The sequence below is a fragment of the Emydura macquarii genome, unplaced genomic scaffold (assembly GCF_026122565.2).
Source record: "Emydura macquarii macquarii isolate MOO-44397 ecotype Brisbane River unplaced genomic scaffold, CSIRO-AGI_Emac_v2 contig_1253, whole genome shotgun sequence".
NCBI lineage: Eukaryota > Metazoa > Chordata > Testudines > Chelidae > Emydura > Emydura macquarii.
Genome location: NW_027131390.1, coordinates 18,177,397 through 18,198,120, shown reverse-complemented (window position 1 = coordinate 18,198,120; position 20,724 = coordinate 18,177,397). Strand labels below are relative to the sequence as shown.

The following is a 20,724-nucleotide window of genomic DNA, read 5'->3' as shown; positions in this document are numbered from 1 at the left end:
GTACCTGGATGGGTCCAAGTCCTTTGTTTCATCACTTCAGATGTAGAGTAGTTGATCCAGAGGTAGTTAGGAAGCAGGATTGAAGACAAGATGGAGATGGTGAAGCTGCATTTTATAGTTTCTGCCATGTACGTTCTTTTGCCCTAACAAAGCCGCACAGCACAGCACATGGCATGGAAAAGCTTCAGAGTCCCCTGTCCATAGGCATGCGACTCTGCGTCCTAATGACTCAAAAGGTGTGGCCCCTGGGTTCTTTCCCTAAGCTCCTTGTATAGTAATCAGGCTGGCCAGTGATAAAGCTAATCTGTTGGGGGCGTCCCCCAAAGCACAGCACAAGTTTTAGATACAACACGTTCATAGCTTACACTGCAAAGATGATAAACACATATAGATGATCTTATCATATTTGGTAAATCGTAACTTTTCCAGTGATACCTTACATGGCCTATTTTGCAAGATTTGTTGTAATTTTTCAACACTGATATAAAAAATATTAGAAATGGTCACCCTTAATCCAGACGCATCAAAGTGTTCATGCAGCCACTTAATACATTTCAAATGTTGATACCTTGCCAATTTTTACCCAGGAGGTAACTTTTCCCATAGGCAATACAAGCATATAAAGAGATGAGCAGACATGATTTTTCAGCATTTCCCAAAGAATAGTTGTAGTTGGATTTAGGAAGATTCATTGTGTTCTGTTGCAAGATCACCACAAAGATATAAGATTCTGATGCTGGCTTGCTTCATACTTCTACCTTTCTAGTCACAAAGATAATTCCAGACATAATTGATACTCATTCTTAGTTCTTATATCTGGTATCTCTCTCAGTGAGTTTTTACATTCCCCTTACACAGTACATAGGACAGTTAAAAAAATAACCTGCTAAAATTGCAACTGGCAACACTGATTTCCTGTGCTACCTTGCTCAGGTTAGTTCTGGGACACCATGTGTTACTATTACCCTCATTCTCCCTCGATTGCCTACTCCTTCCTATAGTTTAATCACACTGTAGCCCATAGGGCTAACCTGCTTGCTTATGTATCTCTCATATTTTGTCTTAAATTAAGCTGCAAAACTGGACCCTAAAGACTGGCTGAAAATGTGGCACTTCCTGCACAAATTTGGAAACATTTGTGGAGGAATTTTAAAATCAAGTTTAGCATTTTTCAGCCAAAACCTTTCTACAACAGGAGCCTATTTTCCCATCAGTTTGTGCATATTGAGGTCACAATGGAAGTTAAACTGACATACAGAGATTAAGAAAAAGCCCCCTACTACTGAAATGCAATATATTTTTCTCAAGTAACACAGCAGAGTTTAAAGCCACAATAAGAGTAATACATAAAAGTAACATGATTCCAAAACTTACTGTCCAATACATGATGACATACTTGAAGACTGTTGCAGCAATATACATGCAATACAACAAAGAATACATTAAAAACAGTAGAAAGAATTTGTAGTTAGAAAATCCAACGCAGTTATTCACCCTAGAGAATTAAAGCAAAGTTGAAATCAGGATACTTACAGCACATGTGGTCCAAAGACAAGGAATACGAAAGTGATTTTTAAAATTTTTCTTAAGATGCTTGATTATACAAAACAATCCGTTCAATAAATAGCTCCCCTTAGTGGTAACAATGAAATGTAACTGAGTTCTTGTTTACTTTGTATTCTACCTGCAAGCAAGTCACACCAAGCAAAACATGATAAATGTATTTGATAACATCAAAAGATCCGATCTCATTCAGTTTGGTCCCATTGTTAGTTTGTCATAGGGATGGGCTCATATTGCAAATTTCATACCTGGGTCTGGATTTCAAATATCCCAAACTCTGAAGGTATTCAGATCTAGGATTTTGATTTGGTTTGTATGGGCCATTTGAGTCTGACTCACCACTGACTTGCGCCATGTGGAGTAATTTTCACATGTACAGTGAGTGCAAAATGGTAGTAAATCAGAATTCTCCATTCACATTGGTGGTAGCATCTTATACCTTCTTTACACATGTGTAAATCTCTCCACTAGGTGTAAATCAGTGGTAAACCAGACTAACATTTGGATTTGGGTTCACATTTGGAACCCCCTACATTTGGGACTAAGACATGGGGGCATATTTCAGAACCATGTCTATGTTGCCTCTTGTTCCTGAAATCTCCTTTCTGGTAAAAGGTGGAAAGCAGCAGAGCTGGGAAAACCCAATGACAGTAATTCAAAAACCTCAACTTATCTAGTTCTGGGAAATAAGTTTATAGGGTCAAACTCTCAAAGTGTGACTTTTAATTTTTCATGCACCATTCTGCAGACACTATCACATACTCACAGCATTTCATATACACATTGCATGCAAATATTTGTTGGTGCAACTACTAACTGCTTGCCCAAATGATTATGTATCCAAAATTAAAGGCACTTTTACAAATCTGGTTAATAATCTAAGAGCAAATTAGTTTATAACAACTTCTAACAATGCAGTTAGTAAAACAAGAATATTCCTTATCTGTCCCGCAAAAGAAATTAAATGCGCCAGGCAATCCTTCCCAGGATGGCCATTTCATACAGTGCCAAACACAAAAAAGAGATACATCCACCATGATAAAAGCAAGAGGCATTCAGGCACTATACTAACAAGCCTTTATTTCAGAAAGATACAGACCAATATCCTGGACATACCATGGGCAATGATGATCCATTTTTAACACACACCTGCAAAAGGAAAAAAAGAAAAAGAATGCAACGAAGAGGATCCTTATGTTTGGAACTTAAATAGTCTCATAAACAAAGCTTCCACCAACTGCAGATCAGCAACAAAGTCTTCGGTTTTTGTTGGATTTCTATGAAGAGATAGACTTAAGATGGCTGCTATCATTCCATCATTTTTAAGGCAGCCACCATTTTTAAGGTGGACTATTTGTTGTTATTATAAGAGCTACCAATATCCTTGGTGCCGTACAAGACACAAAATGAAGATGGTTCCTGCTCTGGGCCGCTTACAATATTTGCATTACCAATACATAGTAAAGCCCTGACCTATTAAAAAAACCACATTATTTTTTGACTGCACTGATGTTGGCTAGTGCCTTTCACAAGCTGGCACGCCTTCCACCAGATTCACACCCATGAAGGCTCAGGTGTAAGAAACCGTAACTACAAACCCTACTAGGGACACAGTGTTTTGAGAGTGCAAATGCTAACTTTTGTGCATGCAGGTGCTTGCATCAAAGTGCTGCCACACATATGTGCACAAGTACAAGCAAAGACCCAGCAGAAGTCCTTTTGACAGTTTCCCCCTTACTGTTTGAATGTTCTTGAACATAGGAAAACATCTGGCACCTTTCTGCATATAAGTACATGTTCAGGACATTGTCATTTTTGCTGCTTAGCAGTGGTTCAACTCAATGGTGTCAAAACATGCCAGTAACTTACATAGCACAAACAGAACAGTGGTGACAACGATCAGGCTTGATTAGTTGGCATCTATCACAGAATCGAATAGCTAAAATTAAACACAGAGGTATTAATGTTAGTAGTTAATGTTAAATAATGAGCAAGAAAAGAACACACACTTAATACTCTGTTCATGTTCTGATCCTTTCCCTCAGAATTGGCTTCCTATACAACTTTACAGCTGATTCAGGGTGCCAGGCAAAAAATAGATAAATGGTGATCACAATTCCCCTAGGGGCTGGCTTTGTGGGGGGAAATGTACATCCAGCTTGAAGGCAGTCAAAAGACATGGAGAAACAGGATGTGTGTGTATATACACATTTGTGTTGTGGCTTTAAAAATGCTCTAGTTTCACAAATGCCTAGTACAGCAGTTGCTTACTTCAGATGTTAAGATTGTTGACAAATAAGAATACACAGGCTTGAATCCTGCAGCGGCTCCAACCATGGAATTACTTTAGGCTTCAACAGGAGTTCCATGTATATTTGGCTGCAGAACTAGGTCCATGGGGGACAATACCTGTTGATCTTATTATGGGACCATGTCCTGCAGTCCTTACTCAGGCCAAACCCTCTTTGAAGTGAAAAAAAGGCTACAAGATTTGGCTCTACACATAGGCATAGTTTGACTTCTATGTTGAGGGGGAGCAGAGGGGTGCTCCAGTCAGGCCAACAGGGCCATATGGGGCTTGGCAAATTACATGCCTGCCAAAGGCTTGCAGTTTGGGGGGGCAATGCTCCTAGTCCCCCAATTACGCCCACGGCTCTACATTAATAAATATAATTTGGGAACCCAGCTACGGTCTCCAAACTATAAATACAGAAAGGTAGACAACATATGGCTACTAAGCACCCAGCTCTCCACTTAGAAATAGGACGAGTATTCAAGAATTTCTCATTTTCCCCAATCAGAAAGGGTGAAGGAGAGAAGACAGGAAAGAAATCCTTTTAAACTAATATTATTTCCTCAACATTACAGTTCTTAGCACCGAAGTCCTTTAGCAGTATGTCTTGGCACTAGAGATGTGCTGTTACTCCACAAAATAAACTGGATCGCCAGCATACACTGCTTAGCATGATTGATTAGATTTACATCAATAAAGCCCTCTGCTTAGCTGACCTCCATTCCCCGTTCTTGTGTACACTGGCAATTTCCTTGCAATTTCGACAAGAATCTGCCTCTGCACCTCCGGTCTCTCTTCATTTTCATAGCGCTCTTTGTCAGCATAGGACATATGGAACTAGAAGCAGAAGTGATGAGAGCAACAGTTATCCACATGTAGTAGAGGTAATATTTCAAATGCAGGCTTGGTTGGAAAAAGCCATTATCCTCCCACCACTTCCAAAGTACAAACATCAATCAGATTTAGAAGGGTTCTTGTTTAGGAGATAAATGGAGAGGTAATCACTGTGGGACAGACAAAATGCTGGGGAACTAACTGATTTACTCATAACAGACAAAACTGAAACTGAGGTCACAGCATAATATATTAGCTTCACTACCTTCAGCTTCATGTTGCCTTAGATATTTTCTCTTCATTAAATAACTAAAATAATAATGATGATAATAATAATAGCAGCACTTGAATTGCACTTTGAGGCAGATTCTGTTCTCAGTTACATTAGTTCAAATCTGCAGTATACCAGTGACATTAATTTTCATCTTTGTAACTAAGCTCAAACTCTGTATTTTTGAAGTGCTGCACAAACATTCATTAACTCTCCCTCATAACATCCTTCTGAGGTTGGTATTTTGCCAAATATTTTATCAATAAAGTACAGTGAAGCACAAAGAAGTGAAGTGACTTGACTGAAGTCAGACAGTAAATCAATGACAGAGCAAGGATTTGAATTCAGGAACTCCTGGCTCCCACTCCTGTGCTCAATCCATTAAGTTATGCTCCTTGTATTAAAAAAAAAATAACAAATCATATTCTCAATTTAAGGGTAAGTAAATTAATCACAATCTACATTTTGGTGTAGTGATTCTTCCAAATGCCTCTTCTCCCTCACTGTGCTCTTGGACAGTGATTTTTCTATCTTGCTTAGCACCACAGAAGGACATGTTGCTACTAAGATAGGTGTCTCCTATGTGTATATAGGCAAGGGTTGGCAAATTAAACAATAGGCATATGCTTACAGGCCTGGATCCCACAGTCATGTGGTGTCAGAATTTCAGCTTTCATTTAAAATGAAAAAATATGTTTCAAGCCTTCATGGCTGCCAAAAACCCCTGAAAAAATGAAGCAAGTGTAATAATGCAGTGATATTTGCCTGAGTTTGCAGACAGACTCCAACAGAAGGCAGACCAGCCAACACTAGAACCAGGCAGAAAACAACCTAGCCCCACACCCAACACTAAGACAGATAAGGCCAAACACTCTAGGAGGACAGTCTGACATAGCTCTCAGGGCGCAATACTGCTGCTGCTCAGGAGGCCCTGCTACCACTACCAGTGCACCCCCTGGGGACTTCCAGACAGGTATGCCTAGGGCTCCATATTGTTCCACTCAGCTGTGTATACAGGAGCCAAATCGCAAGGTCCTTTCTTTGGAAAAACTCTTACAGAACCGGAGTGAAGTTAGACTGAGTAAGGACCTCAGGATTTGTTAAATGCTTAGGGATCGAAGACATTAAAATATGTAAGTTAATAATAATAAATCCCATTATCCTCAAGCATTTAAAATCCTGTTAGCTTCTGAACCACCTGAAAGTAAAGCATCACCATGCCTGATTTGAATTCCCCAGACAGCTTAATTTAAACAATTCTCAGAATGGTTCAACTGCTCTCTTTTTTATGGACAACTAGACACCTTTCGATCTAATCAGGAAGACTGATTAGTTGTCCTGAGCCACAATATAGGTGGATTTCTTAAATTCTCCCTTTGTTTCACTTTCTTCTTTTCCTTGTTTTAGGCTTGCAATGCATGAAAAGTGCTCAGGCCCTTACCTTTTTATCTGGCTGCAGTGGAAGAGTAAAAATAGACTTCCAGTATGTCCACACGAAGAGCACAAAGAGGACATGGAATACTATGAGGTAGGCCACTAAGAGAAGAAAAGAATAATGAATCACAAGCAGAAGTCACACTGTACTCTTCACTATTCAGAGTTCTTCATTTTAAAAATATAATACTCCAGTGGAATTTTATATCACTGGGAAAAAAAATCAAGTATCTTATGCAGTGTCACCAACAGCAGTCAAAGCTCACATGACAAAACAAAACATCTCTTTTCGGCAAAACAGGTCCCCATGATTACTGGGGAACAATCACAGCTGCAGGGCAGGGTTGTAATCCATCAGAGAAGTCACTGGCATATGAAAGACAAGGTACCTCAGATCAATTTTATTTCAATATACAAACTTCTTTACTTGAAGGAATTTGGGAGGACACGAGACATTAAAATGAGGCCTTGTCTACACTTAAAAAAATAAGTTGACCTAATACAGGTTGATTTACAGCCATCGCTGTGGTAGCTGATGTCCACACTACCCACCTTGGGTCAGTGAAGTGCATCTCCACCAGGAGCACTTCCACTGACCTAAGGGGCAGTGTGGGAAGCTAAGAGCTCTGGCTTCCTGTGGGCCGCCGGGGGCTTCTCCCCTCCCCTTTCCCTGCTGAGAGCCGGGGAAAGCCGCCAGGGGCTTCTACCCTCACCTTTCCCTGCAGGGAGCCAGGCTCTCCTCCAGAGCAGGCAGCCATGTCAGTTACATGGCTGAGCTGTGAAATTGACAAGGTAGCCTGGTGAGGAACAGGTGGAGAAGCATCCAGACTTCTGGCCCTGGTTCCCAGGTACTCCCTGCTGGGGCAGCTTTGTCAATTACATTGCTGAGCCATGAAATTGACCTGGCTGTGCAAACCAGCCATCCTGGGGCTTCTCGCCCCACTTCCAGCTAGCAGCAAGAAGCAGCAGCCTGGGCTTCTTGCCCAGCTCGCAGCCAGGAGCAGGAATCAGCCACCTGCTGGACACAGTGTCTACACTGACACTGCATTGCCCTAACTATGCCAACAAAAGCCCTACACCTCTCGCTGAGGTGGTTTTATTTTGTTGAAAAAAACAAAAAATGGCAGTTTTGTCAGCAGAGGATTGATTGCAGTGTGTACACTACCTCTGTTTTGTTGACCAAAGCTGACTTTGTCTGACAAAACTCTCTAGTGTAGACCAGGCCTGAGGCATATGAAGAAACTCAGAAGTGCAAGGGGCAGTTCTGCATCAAACTTTGCAAATCGGTGGGTTATCTTTTTAAATGCTCAAAACCCGCTACAATATTAACTATTATATCTGCAATTTACTAGAAAGCCTTATTAATAAAGTGTGTCACTTAAATAGATGTAATATGTGCTTTTCCCTATTACGCTGAACTCCGAATTAAAACCACCACCCCAGGAAGAATCAGAAGCCTATAATCCAAGGCAAATCCTGTGTCCTTACTCAGATTTTATGGAAATTTAGCTAGTGTAAAGGCTGAGTACAGACTTGAAAATGTGGCTCTTTCAATGTGAATAATAAATTATCCACTGGGGGAGGGTATGTTACTATCACCTTAAGTTTATTTATTTGAAGTGTGCTCATTACACTGCCTCTGGGAACACACAGAATTAAAAAACCACACAAAAAGTTACTAAGAGGAAGTTTATTGCAGAGCAGAGAACAGAACTCAGGTCACGTGACTTCCGGTTTTGTTCCTTACCCACAAGACCATCCTTCTTCACATAGCTTTTTGCACAATTCTAAGCAATATGAGATTACATCTTCCTTTGAAGCACCCATGTTGACCACTGTTGTAGACAGAATGCCAGCTTCCATGCATTACTGATCTTTCCTGTGTCATTCACTATATATCTAGAATTGGAGTGTAGTAATTTAGGATTCTCTGTGCTTAACAAGAATATAAATGGTATGTACCCATGCTGTGCTGGACTGAAAACATTCTGAGAGGCTGAGGTGCCCTAAAAGCTCTTTCCCTTTCTCTGTGAAATAACATAGTTTACTTACCAACCCTTCCAAGATATTTTCCCTGCTCCTTCCAAGGATTTAATTAGTGTCTGAGTGATATCAGACTCTGATCATGCAAAGCAGTCTTAAGCAAGTCATTCTTATTTAAGAAACGCATCTCAGGAGTATTGGAATTCATACTGGAAATGGCTCCCAGTGAGGCAGATCCAAATACTCCACTGACTTCAGATAAAACAGTGTACTTCAGAACTGCACTGCACTGCTTTTGGGGGCACACATTTTTAAACAACAGATGCAGAATGAAAGAGATGTAACTAAGGGATGCTACTTATTTTGGAGTATCAAGCCTCTCGCTCATTCTGCAGTATCCCAGTGGAATAGGGTCAGGACAGGACACTCAGTCATTCTTAAACTGGCATTTAAGGAGAGAATTTTTGCTCAAGATTCAGTTTTGCTGGTGAGGTGGCACAGTGGGGCTTTACTAGGAAAAAGGGTCAGGGTGAGAAAACTCTTTTCCCCAGGAAACTTGCATACACAATCATTTTAGGAATCTGGAAGTTCACTGGCAGACTTTAAAAATAAGATATATTTTGCTGGATCATCATTAATCTATTGCCATGTTTTCTGCATTTCCTTTGTGACCATTTAAGATACTGGGACAGTACTTAGCTGCAAATAGAATCTGCTTGGTGCAGCATTGATAGAGGGGGCCATCAGGGAATGAGTTACAGCTCCCCAGTTATCTGCCTTGGGAGCTGTTCTTGTGTGTACTAGCTGACATGGGTCCTCAAGGGCCAGTTTGCCAGAAAGGATAGCCAAAGCTCCTACTCCTCCCCATCCCCTATGCCAGGACTGTACGGCTGGGTTGTGTGGGAGCTATGTATGCCAGCTGTACACTTGCTGGGGACTCCTCCATGCTCTGGAAATCCCAGCAGGAGAGTCAGCACCAGATTCCATCCCCTTTCTACCATTAAAGTAGCACAAAAGGGATGGAACAGGACAAAGAATCTGGCTCAAAGGGTCAAATGGCAAAACTTCCATTAAGCCCATCTCACAGGGCTGGAATTTAACCCACTGACAGTACACGCCAATGGTAGCACTGTCTAATCTAATGAACCAGCTCCTCTTGTCTGATTTATTCAGTGACCTCACAGTTCTGTTTCTGGGACATCAGAGCAGCTTCCACAAGAATAAACTTTCGTATTACTGAATGAATTTGAAAAAGGTGTATGTCAGCAAGGAGAGTGCAGTGGTGAACTAGTAATGGGACATAAAACCTTTCACCCCTAGGCCGCTAGTCGTAATTCATCTAGAGACGGTAGTCTGAAAGTCAATACCATTCCATGGTTGCCCAGTGGCCTATGGAAAATGAGTTTAGTGGTCTTGGTCGAGGTGTGTCTATTTTACAAAACCATTACAAGTGGCATTAATTGGCTGTCTCAGTACAGCAATGAAGAAAATTAAGTGGGGCCATAGACACTGAACTGCTCTTTAGAGATAGTATTTTTACAGGAAAAGCAGGATGATGTGTGTGAAGGTGCTGTGGGAGCAAGGGGAGCCTGCCCTGTTGCCCATGTTGTACTTGTTCTGGGAATAAACAAAGGATTACTACTTCCAATTGGCAGCTTTCACCAGCACAGAAAGATGTTAGAACACTTCTCTTGATACATGCTGTATATATCCTAGTAATCTGCAATCATGGGGAAGGAAGTATTGAAAGAGTATGATGGTTTAATGGAATTCTACACAAAGTTATTTGTAGTCTGCTGGAGTGTGGAAATATTTTGTTTTTAAATGTTCTTGTTACTGAAAGATCTGACTCAAAGATCCCACTATTTGGAGATTGAGTGTGCAATGCCCTTCCCCCCCCCGGTTTCCCTTGATAGCTGTATGTACATAAACATACAAAAATGATTTTCAACTGCTTTCTTTCAAATAGATGTTCATGCACTTTTGGAACAATGGACCAAATGCCAAGCTATTTAATGAAAATTCACCTACCTTTTTCTACAGGGTTGGTTAGAGTCACTGGAAAAAAAAAAAAGAGAAAAGTATATTTTTGTGCAGCAGATGAAATTCCCAAAATAGTCTATCATCTTTTCTAAAATAAAATGGAAATTAAAAAAAAAACAAAACCCAGAGTTCAATTTCAATATGCTAGAACACCAAAAAGAAATTATCCCAAATTTTAATCGTTAAATCACGATCACACATAATCCTACACCTGGGAAAGCATCTCTTTTTGTTTACTCACTTGAATGGTCTCCATAATAAAACATTCAATCATCTTAGTTGCACTGTATTTTCCATTCCTACAAAATGTAATTTTTCTCAGGAATCCCAATGGAATTGATGCCTGGAAGATCATCAGAGCTCCTCTCACAGCCTATCCAAATAACATTTTCACTTATTTACAGACATGCCTGCTTGGAAGTAGTCTCCAGCTGCTTTCGTTTCTACATTGGAAAACTTGTTTATTAATGCCCAGCGATGTACAGTCAATTTTGTATCAATGTAACATTAAAGTAGACTGTCATGGCCTAGCCAGGTAGCGGTACTCTGCAATGACAGACAGAAGACAACGGTTTCACTTGGATCCATCTAGCTGCAATCTGGATTAACAGAACACCAAGAGCACTATGGAGTTCACTGCTTCAGCGTGCAGGGAGGAGAAGTACATTGTCAACAGATACTCCGACTGACCTGACTGGAGTAAAGAGTACCTGCCTAGTCAGAGGAGGGACAAGAGCATTGTGTTGCTCAGTATCCTACTCCCTAATTTAAGAAGTGGCAAAATTGGCAAGCTGCAAAAGGAGATCTGGTCAGTTAGTGGCTATGACGCTGAGCCTCTTTAGTGGATAAAAAGAACAAATTCTCAGGAAATGCACAAGTGCCATTAGCCTCAATAAGGAAACCAAGGTCCAAGAAGATCCTGTCATTTTAGCCGATACTTCCCTCATTTCCAAATTTACCTCCTCTCTCTCTCTCTTTTTAGGTAGAGAACAAGATTTAAAACTTCTGTGGCAGAAATGTTAGTGTTTTTGAACTCTGTTACAAGTATGGCAAGTATTTCTAAAACTGACTGTTGAATAAAAATATAGTTAATACGTCTGGGACATTAAAGATAAGGTTGTGCAGGTAACTCTATATATATGATCAGACAGTTTGATACAGCTTAGTATGTGTAATTACACCTCAGATTTTTTTTTCCAAGTTTCAACATCCCTTGGCAAACACTCATAAGTAAACAAATAAACCATTACTTAGCATGACATTACAAGCTTTTGGGCTGTGATCTCATTTGCTCCAACAAGCTAAATCTGGTAGGGTTAAGACAGTATTTAAAAGGGCGAATTCTCCAAGGAAAATACATGGTTCTACAGAAAGCAATATTGATGAATTAAGAGCAGTGTTGGTACTATGTTGTGTTATTAAGGAGCTCCTACTATGCCTGACTGTCCCGGGGTCCCTTCAGAGCAGGGACACAGCAAATTAGCTGGCAAACATGGGGAATCTTGCTTTTGATGCATCTATTGTGGATAGAGATCATTAGTCTCCAGGATTGCCACTCCAGCACTTTTCATACACAATGTGTACACAGAATCATCGGGCTAGAAAGGACCTCAAGAAGTCATCAAGTCCAGCCCACTCTGTTGACAGCAGGGCCGAGTAAACCTAGACCATCCCTGAGAGGTATTTGTTTAACCTGTTCTTAAAAACCTCCACAACAGGGATTCCACAATCTCCCTCAGAAGTCTATTCCAGATCGTAACTACCCTCAGAGTTAGAAAGGTTTCCTAATCTCCTTTGCTGCAGATTGAACCTATTGCTTCCTGTCCTACCTTCAATGGACATGAAGAACAACTGATCACAGCCCTTAACATATATGAAGACAGTTAACAAGTCCCCCACTCAGTCTTCTTTTCTTAAGATTAAACATGCCCAGGTTTTTTTTTGTTTTTTTTTTTAAAAAACCTTTCCTCAGAGGTCAGGTTTTCTAAACCTTTTATCATTTTTGTTGCTCTCCTCTGGACTCCACCCAATTTGACAGCATCTTTTCTAAAGTGGGGCCCCCAGAATTGGACACAGTACTCCTGCCAACTAGCACAGGACAATTATCTCCCATGTCTTACATACAACATTCCTGTTAATACACCTCAGACTGACATTAGCCTTTTTCACAACTGCATCACATTGTTGACTCACATTCAATTTGTAATCCACTATAACCACCAAATCCTTTTTAGCAGTACTTCTACCTACTTCCACTTCCCCCTTTATTAGCTGTGCATTTGATTTTTACTTCTCAGGTGCAGCGCTTCATTTTATTGAATTTCATCTTGTTGATTCCAGACCACATCTCCAGTTTGTCAAAGTCATTTTGAACTCTAATCCTCTGTTCCACAGGGCTTGCAATCTTTCACAGCTTGGTGTCATCTGCAAATTTTATAAGCATACTCTCCATTCTTTTATCCAATTAATGAATGAAAAATATTGAACAGCACCGGACAAAGGTCTGACTGTTGCAGGACCCCACTAGAGACACCTTCCCAGTTTGACAGCAAACCACGGATAATTACTCTGAGTATGGTCTTTCAACCAGTTGTGCACTCATCTTCACATGGAAAACATAAATTAGAATAGGAACTGAGATGTATTGCTTATGTTGATGAAGATGGCTTTTGTTAATGCTATGACACTTTTGAGCCATAAGCTATTTGAGATCTGCTAAGTAGTCAAGTTTTCACAGATGAAAAATACAGCAAAATTGATCACGTGTCTGTGCACGATCATCTATTCGCATTTGAATAAGCAACGTTCTATTCCCTTTCCTTTGGTTTTTTGAAAATCAGCAAAAGGACGACTCTAGCATTACACAACTGCTGCCTGGCTACCTCCTAAGGCTCATTTTGATACCCACAGTAGGACCCGCTCTGGCATCGTAAGCCTAGGGTTCTGCTTTAGTGGGAGTGGAAGCTTTAACCTTGTGGTTTTGCAACAGTTTGTTCTTTTCCCTCCTCCCTGAGGTGGCATTATGTTCAAGCCTCCAGCACACTCTTTCCCTATCATTCTCATGTTGTGGCAGCACCCGCTAGCCAGTCACTGGAACCAGACCCCCTCTGAAGCATGGCTTCCTATCCAAATCAGCCAGCAATAGCTGCAATGATAATAGCGTGAGATTTTCCTTCTGGAATAGATAACATCACCGCCACACTGTTTCAAAAGCGATGTGATAGAATTTATTTTAAAGAAACAGAAAAAAAAAATTGTATTATGCTAAGCATTTAGAAGGGACAACTTGGTGCTCTAAGGATCAGTTTTCAGGTATGTGCAATCCCTGGAAAAGCAGATTCAAATCCAAAGAGCATCAATTCAGCTAATCATTCTTCCTGTACAGGAACTAAATTGCATACAGCTATTGTGTTTGGGGAGGCGGGGAGAAGAGGGGTGTCCTTCAGATGAAATTTTAGACATGAGGTCCTGTCTGCTCTGCATGGGCTTTCAAGAGACCAAAGCACATTTGTAAATGGTTTGGCCAAGAACACATGGAACAAACGTCCTCTTCCCTCACTATTACTCTGTTTGAAACGCTTCACCCACTGCAGAATTAATGGGTGTTGGATAAGACCTAATAAGAACTAAATATTATTATTCCTAAACTTACATAGCCCTTCTATTAAAGCACTTTCCAAAACTCCAATATATTTTGTTAATTTCTTTATCGCATTTGGGATAACAGGTTCTTAGCAGGACCACTGACCATCTCTGGGCAGTTGGGGGTTACAGTCCCTTTAAATCAATTCCTAAAAGGAATAAAGTTGTTCTAATCTCAGTGAAAGGAAAATAAAAAAAAGTCATGGAATGGCTTCTCTTAACTACATGTTCAAATGAAACACAACAAATGCAGGGACATTTCCTTGTACCTACAACTGTACAAAAACAAAAATAGATCTTACCATGGTTACTGCCCTGGCCACCACCAGCATAGCCCTTCTGAGTACAAGCCAAGCAAATATTACTTCTATTTCTCCACTCCCCTCATTGGGGTCCGATTCAAGAGCCTCCTACATTAGGAGGGGAGCAGAAAGCAGCTCTTTCCTCATCTCAGAACTCTTTAAGGAACTCTGCTTCCTTTATTTGGCTTTACTCCATTTAAGAGGCACAGCCTTCAGTTCCACCTCCCAATCGCTTAACAAACCACAGCTGCCAGCTCTTTCCAGGACTGCCAGCTCCAGCCATCTCTTTCAGGTGCCCTGTCTTCCTTTCTGCCCACTGAAGGGGTTTAACTCTTTCTTGGTTAACAGGATAGGCACATAAAGTGCGACCCATGAAGGGACTCAGGCTTTGTAATGCTAACTTTTAGGTGCTTAGAAAAAAATCACACAAATGCCACTGAGACCCAGGAAGCCTGATTTAGGCACCTGAGTTCCCTATACAATGGATGAGGAGGGATAGGTACTTCAGACTGCGATCCACAAAGCCAGCATGATAGGCGGGCAGCCATCTAAGCTAGGCAATGAGAGATGCTTAACAGAGGGGTGTATGCTATGCCCGGCCCCTCTTACAGAGATAAGTGTCTAACTTTGGGCTGCAAGAAGGCATCTATTTTTACTAATGATCCATGAACGGGGGGAAGACAGGCACATGACCACTGAAGCTATGTGTGGGGCCCCAAACAAAATGGTAGGGAGACAGAAGGACAAGGAGAACTCCCCCTATAACATGTAGTATAGTAGACAGGATGCTGGAGACTCCCTGCTTCAAGTCCCCCCCTTCCTCCTGAAGAGGAGAAGAAATTTGAGCAGGGATCTGCCACCTTTTAGGCGAGTGCTCTAATCACAAGGCTATGGAGTCATTTTAACACTTTATCTGGCCCAATTAATATTTAATTATTTCATTATTTAAATTAAAGTGGAATCTCTTCAATATGACAGATTCAGGGAGACCTATATCAAGATATTCCATAGTCTAATGGTTGCGGCACCTGGAGAGAGGCTGCAGTGTGCATGCACAGAGGCAGAAACTTAAGTGTTGAGTGAGGTTAAGCAGCAGTCAAGCAGGAGTTTTAAGGACTGTAGGGGTGCTTAAAAACAGGACTCAGGTGCTTAGAAACAGGACTTAAGCACGTCAGTACCTTCATGGATTGCATCCATACACCCTACCACAAAGTGCTATAGAAGTGTTAAATATTTTTACCCGGATTATATTATTTTAAACTTGCCTGCAAATTACTAATCATCACTTTAGCTTCCTAGGCAATGTTATGACAAAGCATTTTAGTGCTGACTGCACTGATTGGTCTTATGAGTTGGTCATTCAAAAAGCAAAAAGCTAGGTTAGATAAAGAGACAAAAGAAATTGGTCTCCATTGCAGAGCAGCATTCACTATCCTTTATTTAATTTAAATGGAAAATCACCTTTAAATATGGTTCAGGGTCCATTAACATGGAATTTCATAGGAGGGCTATCTCCCCTCCCCCACCCAAATTCATATTTATTTTCTGAACACGCCACCACGGCATCTGGGAATATAACATGCAGATCCAGCTCCACATTCAACAGCCAACAATACCAGCTCAGCATGAGTTGAGAAAAGAACTCAGTCATGAATCCAGTGTAGTGGGATGCCCAGTGCACTACAAAAATTCCCCAATTTAATCCCATCCTGGAATTGGCATGCTATTGGGAAACACAAATATGCCTATCATTAGAACAAGTCACTTTCTACATCTATGGCTAAGCTACAGTACGAGTTGGGGTGTGATTCCCCAGCTCGTTTACATATATTCCCCCTCCCACGCATGCTACTGCAGCTTTACAGACAGAGCCTAAGATGAAAAAAGCAAAGCCACCTCAACCCAACTGTGCCAACACAAGACAAGTTGAATCATCCTATTAAGACTCAGGTTATGTCTACATTACACCTGGAAGTTGACTCCATTAATCCACCCCGGCAAGAAGCGTAGCGCTACATCAATGGGAAGACATTTCCTGTCAGCGCAGTGGACACACCGTGGTAAGTAGATGTTACGAAAATCGACGGGAGATATTATACGTAAGTTACTGTACATAGCTTGCATATCTCCTGTCAACTGCCACCGAAATCCATGGCCAGTGTAGACCAGGCCACAGTAATACTAGGGGAGTCAGGGTCTTTACCCATAATAACTTAACGGTGTCTTTGTATACTACTGTTCTTGCATGGGACAATACAAACTCAAAGTTAGTCACTGCTACCCACTGTCTTGTGCTTCTGAGATGAGACTCAATGCAACAACCAGTGATTCCAGATGCTGTGTCCAAGTGACCACAGATACTGACCAACTGTTCTGCACCTAGATTGTCTCTTTTCCGTGTAATCTACCCAACAAGAATGTAAAGGGCCCATGGGCATAGAACTTATTTACAGCCAAGCGTGCAGCTTAACACAAACACTGCTGCTCTCACTCTTTATATTAATGCTGATTTTACCAACACCATAGTATTGTCAACTCCCAGGGTATCACAAGTCTCAAAGTATTTGGTGTTTTTTGTCAAGCCCAAGCTCTTGGAGCCACAAAATCATGTAAGAATCCGTTTTCATTTCTTTAAAAAAGATTCTAGGGTTCATGGTTTCAGGGAAAAGCTTGAGAACATGATCCCCTAAAGGCTATTTTTACAGAGTCATATTTTTTGGGGGGCCTAAATGGTGATTTTTTTTAAAGCTTCAAGTTGCCATCATCATGAGATAGAATATTTGTCTCCCCCTCCCCCTGGCCTGCCCAATCTGGAAGGCAATGACCCCGCCCCCCCCCCAGGCTACAGTCAAATATTTACACCCTTACCTCCTACAAGCCTCTGTTCAGTCCTCTCCTTCTGGGAGACCCACATACACACCCCACTCACATATGGGATAGTGGGAAACGTGGGGGAGGGGGCTCAGCGTCTACCTCCCCCCAAGTTATTGTTGCTGCTTCACACAGATCACACTTACTCACCCAGTGCCCCCCCCCAGGATCCTGCTCCTCCATCTGCCAGGCGGAGCCTCGCTCCCCCATTCCCCCAGACTCGCACCTTCAGCTCCCAGGCCAGGCACAGCCCAGCTCCCCCTCCCCCACTCACCCAGATCCCCACCCAGCCCCTCCCCCAGCCACACCGACCCCCACTCACCCAGCCCCACCCTCCCCATTCGCCTCTCGTCCAGCCCGGCCGGGCAGAGCCGCCCCCTCACCCAGGCAGAGCTCGCACACGTAGGCGTAGTAGGACCAGAGCACCACCAGGGTGATGATCACGACCGGCACCCAGGCGAAGACCCGCTGGCAGCACCGCAGCCCCCTAGACAGAGCCATCTTCCACCCCGTCCCGTCCGCATCGGGGATCCACTGAGCGGGGCTGGCGCAGGGCGGGGCCGGGGAAGCCGGCGGCTCGGAACTCCACTGAGGAGCCTGGCAGCGGCGCCGCGGCGGCGGCGGGCCCGTGCGCCACCTGGCAGGGGCGGAGGGGAAGATCCATGCGGGAGGCGGCCGGCCCGCGGGCGCTGCTGCTGCAGGCGGAGCAGCGGCGCGTGCAGTGAAGTGGAGGGGGGCGCGGGCGTTTGCAGCCTGTGTCGGGAGCGGAGACGGGACCCGCGGGGTTTCTCCCTTCGCCTGGTTCCCCTTAACCCTGGGGGCGTTGCCCCACCTGCGGCAGGCTGCGGAGCGGTGGGAGCCGCGGTGGGAGCCGCGCTGGTCCCGGGATGGGGGCGGGCGGAGGGGGTAACAGGGTGTCTGGGTCGGAGAGCGCCGCGCAGCCCGGCCGGGGCGAGTCTGGGGAGGTCCCAGCCCAGAGCTCGTCTCTCGCCCCCAGAAGTTGGTCTAGCCACAGCCCTTACCTCGCCCACCGCGTCAGTGATGCTGTAGCGAGCTCGGCCAGCCCCTGGAAATCCCGCAGCGCTGGGAGCAGCTGCACTGACCCCGCATGAGGAAAGGCCCTCCTTTGTTTAATTAGTCGCACCTGAGTTTGCATTCGGCCTGGCCTGGCCTGGGCCTGCTGCAGCACTGCAATGAAGGGACCAACAACAAAGAAATACAATTGGTAGTATTAGCAGCAGGGAAATGCATGGCCACACTGTCTTACAAGAGAAAAACCCTACACTCACACTGTGTCAAAGAAATACAAGATCACAGCTCCGCTTGGACAGTTCCTAGACGACTCTGAAGAGCTTTTGATGAAAGCCTATGAACTAGCACCAACAAACACTCATGATGATGACGAGAGTTCTGTGGCACTTTAAAGACTAACAAATTTAATATTTGCAGACATAAGCTTTCGAGAGACGTAGCTCTCTTCTTCAGATGCAGTAATACAGAAAATAGGTAACAACGAGGTATCTTATAGGTACTGGCCATCACCTACAGTCCCCAGCACATCATTAAAGATCTACAACCTATCCTAGCAGATGATCCATCTCTCGCTCAGGCAGTGGGCGGCAGATCCATCCTGGCTTACAGACAGCCCCCCCAACCTGAAGCAAATACTCACCAGCAACCGTACACCCTACAAAAAATCCTATCCAGGGACCTATCCCTGCAACAAACCCCGTTGTCAGCTCTGCCCACACATCGTCTCTAATTACATCATCACTGGTCCTAACCACATCAATCATACCATAAGGGGCTCAGTCACCTGCATATCCACTAATGTTATATATGCCATTATGTGCCAGCAATGCCCCTCTGCCATGTACATTGGCCAAACTGGACTATCACTACGCACAAGGATAAATGGACACAAATCGGACATAAAAATAATAACATCCATAAACCAGTCGGAGAACACTTTAATTCCCCAGGGCATTCTGTCTCTGACTTGAAAGTTGCTGTACTTCTCCAAAAAACCTCCAAAAACAGACTTCAAAGAGAAACTGCTGAATTAGAAATGATCTGCAAACTTGACACATTCAAACTGGGTTTAAACAGAGACTTGGAATGGCTATCTCACTACCGAAAGTAAATTACTTTGCTCACCCATTCTCACCTCCTACTCAATGGTCGTCATTAGGTCTTAAGTACCGGACTCCACCTCCCCCATTGTTCTCAATGCACCTGATACCTATAAGATACCTCTGTGTTACCTATTTTCTGTATTACTGCATCTGAAGAAGAGAGCTAAGTCTCTCAAAAGCTTATGTCTGCAAATATTAAATTTGTTAGTCTTTAAAGTGCCACAGAACTCTCGTCTTTGCTGTATACAGATTAACACGGCTACCCCTCTAGAACTATACTAACGATGATGAATTTGAACTGCTGTTCTCTCTCCATTGGTAGTGAACAAGTAACACCTGTCAGCACCAATACCCATGCACCTCCCATACGTAAAAAAACCTCTGCACCAACTACTCCTGGATCTGTTGGGTACTTTGCACAGTATTTGTTTTGTATTTTGCAAATTATTCAATGAAATAATAAAAGCAAAACTATAGAAAATTTGTATAGCACACTGTACTATTAATTTTTCAAAGGAAGAATTTATATCATAGCCCCTGTGCTGTGAGTGTCAAATAAGTATGATTATAGCACAAGACCACACCACCTTAATTAGCACAGTTTGGCTCACCTGTTGGCAGTGTTAGCTGAGAGCTGAATGAGCCCTAGAGACAAATCGTGTCACCCTTTGGAAGTGATTCTTGCAATTCAGAGGTGAAACCGGGGGAAGGGGAGCTTGCAGAGCTACTGCCTCTGTTGTACCTGCTCTGAAGATAAATGTAGTCTCCAGAGCTGACAAGTCACCAGCAATAACTTCCTTTTTACAAATAAGATTTAAAAATAAAATTATCAGTGAGATAAATCTCTCACTAAAATACCTTGCAAAATCATTTCATCTTTAAGATACATATGATAAATTATTAAATGTGAGGCACACCTGATCCATTGTGGATTTTTCAGTAGCTAGGTATTTACAACAGGGAAGCAAACTCTCCACTAGATAGCACTAACACACTGTAAAGAGAACAGCAGTTTACCATTACAGTGAGACAGGAGCACTGTATAGTTAAGGTTGAAACTAACTGACTTATTAACAGCCAGTTTTTCTAAGTCCTCTAAAATGCACAGGCTTACCTAGACTGTCTAAAACTCCTGGGGCTCTGGGAGTGGGTTAGTAGTTCAAATTTTAGGTCATTTGAGCAAGACATTCTCATGAAACAGACCCCTGAAAAAATCATCTGACATCAACATTTTATGATTCTTGCTACTTTTTTTTTTTACTCGGACGGAGGGCTCAAACTATGGCTCTGATTCTCTCCAAACTGATAACAGTTGCCTGAGATTGATCTCATCTACTCTCTGGCACCCACTCC

At 42.7% G+C, this 20,724-nt stretch overlaps 1 protein-coding gene across 1 annotated transcript in view; it reads right to left on the bottom strand.

The window, feature by feature from the left end:
* Positions 1-17,827, bottom strand: part of ZDHHC15 (zinc finger DHHC-type palmitoyltransferase 15) — a 44,154-nt gene extending 26,327 nt beyond the window's left edge. Inside the window, exons 1-7 of the mRNA XM_067548256.1 lie at positions 17,620-17,827; positions 10,410-10,436; positions 6,403-6,497; positions 4,573-4,693; positions 3,433-3,502; positions 2,680-2,712; positions 1,375-1,495 (exon numbers count right to left, since the gene is read on the bottom strand). Coding sequence (XP_067404357.1) covers positions 1,375-1,495; positions 2,680-2,712; positions 3,433-3,502; positions 4,573-4,693; positions 6,403-6,497; positions 10,410-10,436; positions 17,620-17,737 — 585 coding nt within the window. The 5' untranslated portion in view covers positions 17,738-17,827. The remainder of the gene's footprint in view (positions 1-1,374; positions 1,496-2,679; positions 2,713-3,432; positions 3,503-4,572; positions 4,694-6,402; positions 6,498-10,409; positions 10,437-17,619) is intronic.
* Positions 17,828-20,724: the final 2,897 nt, after the last annotated feature.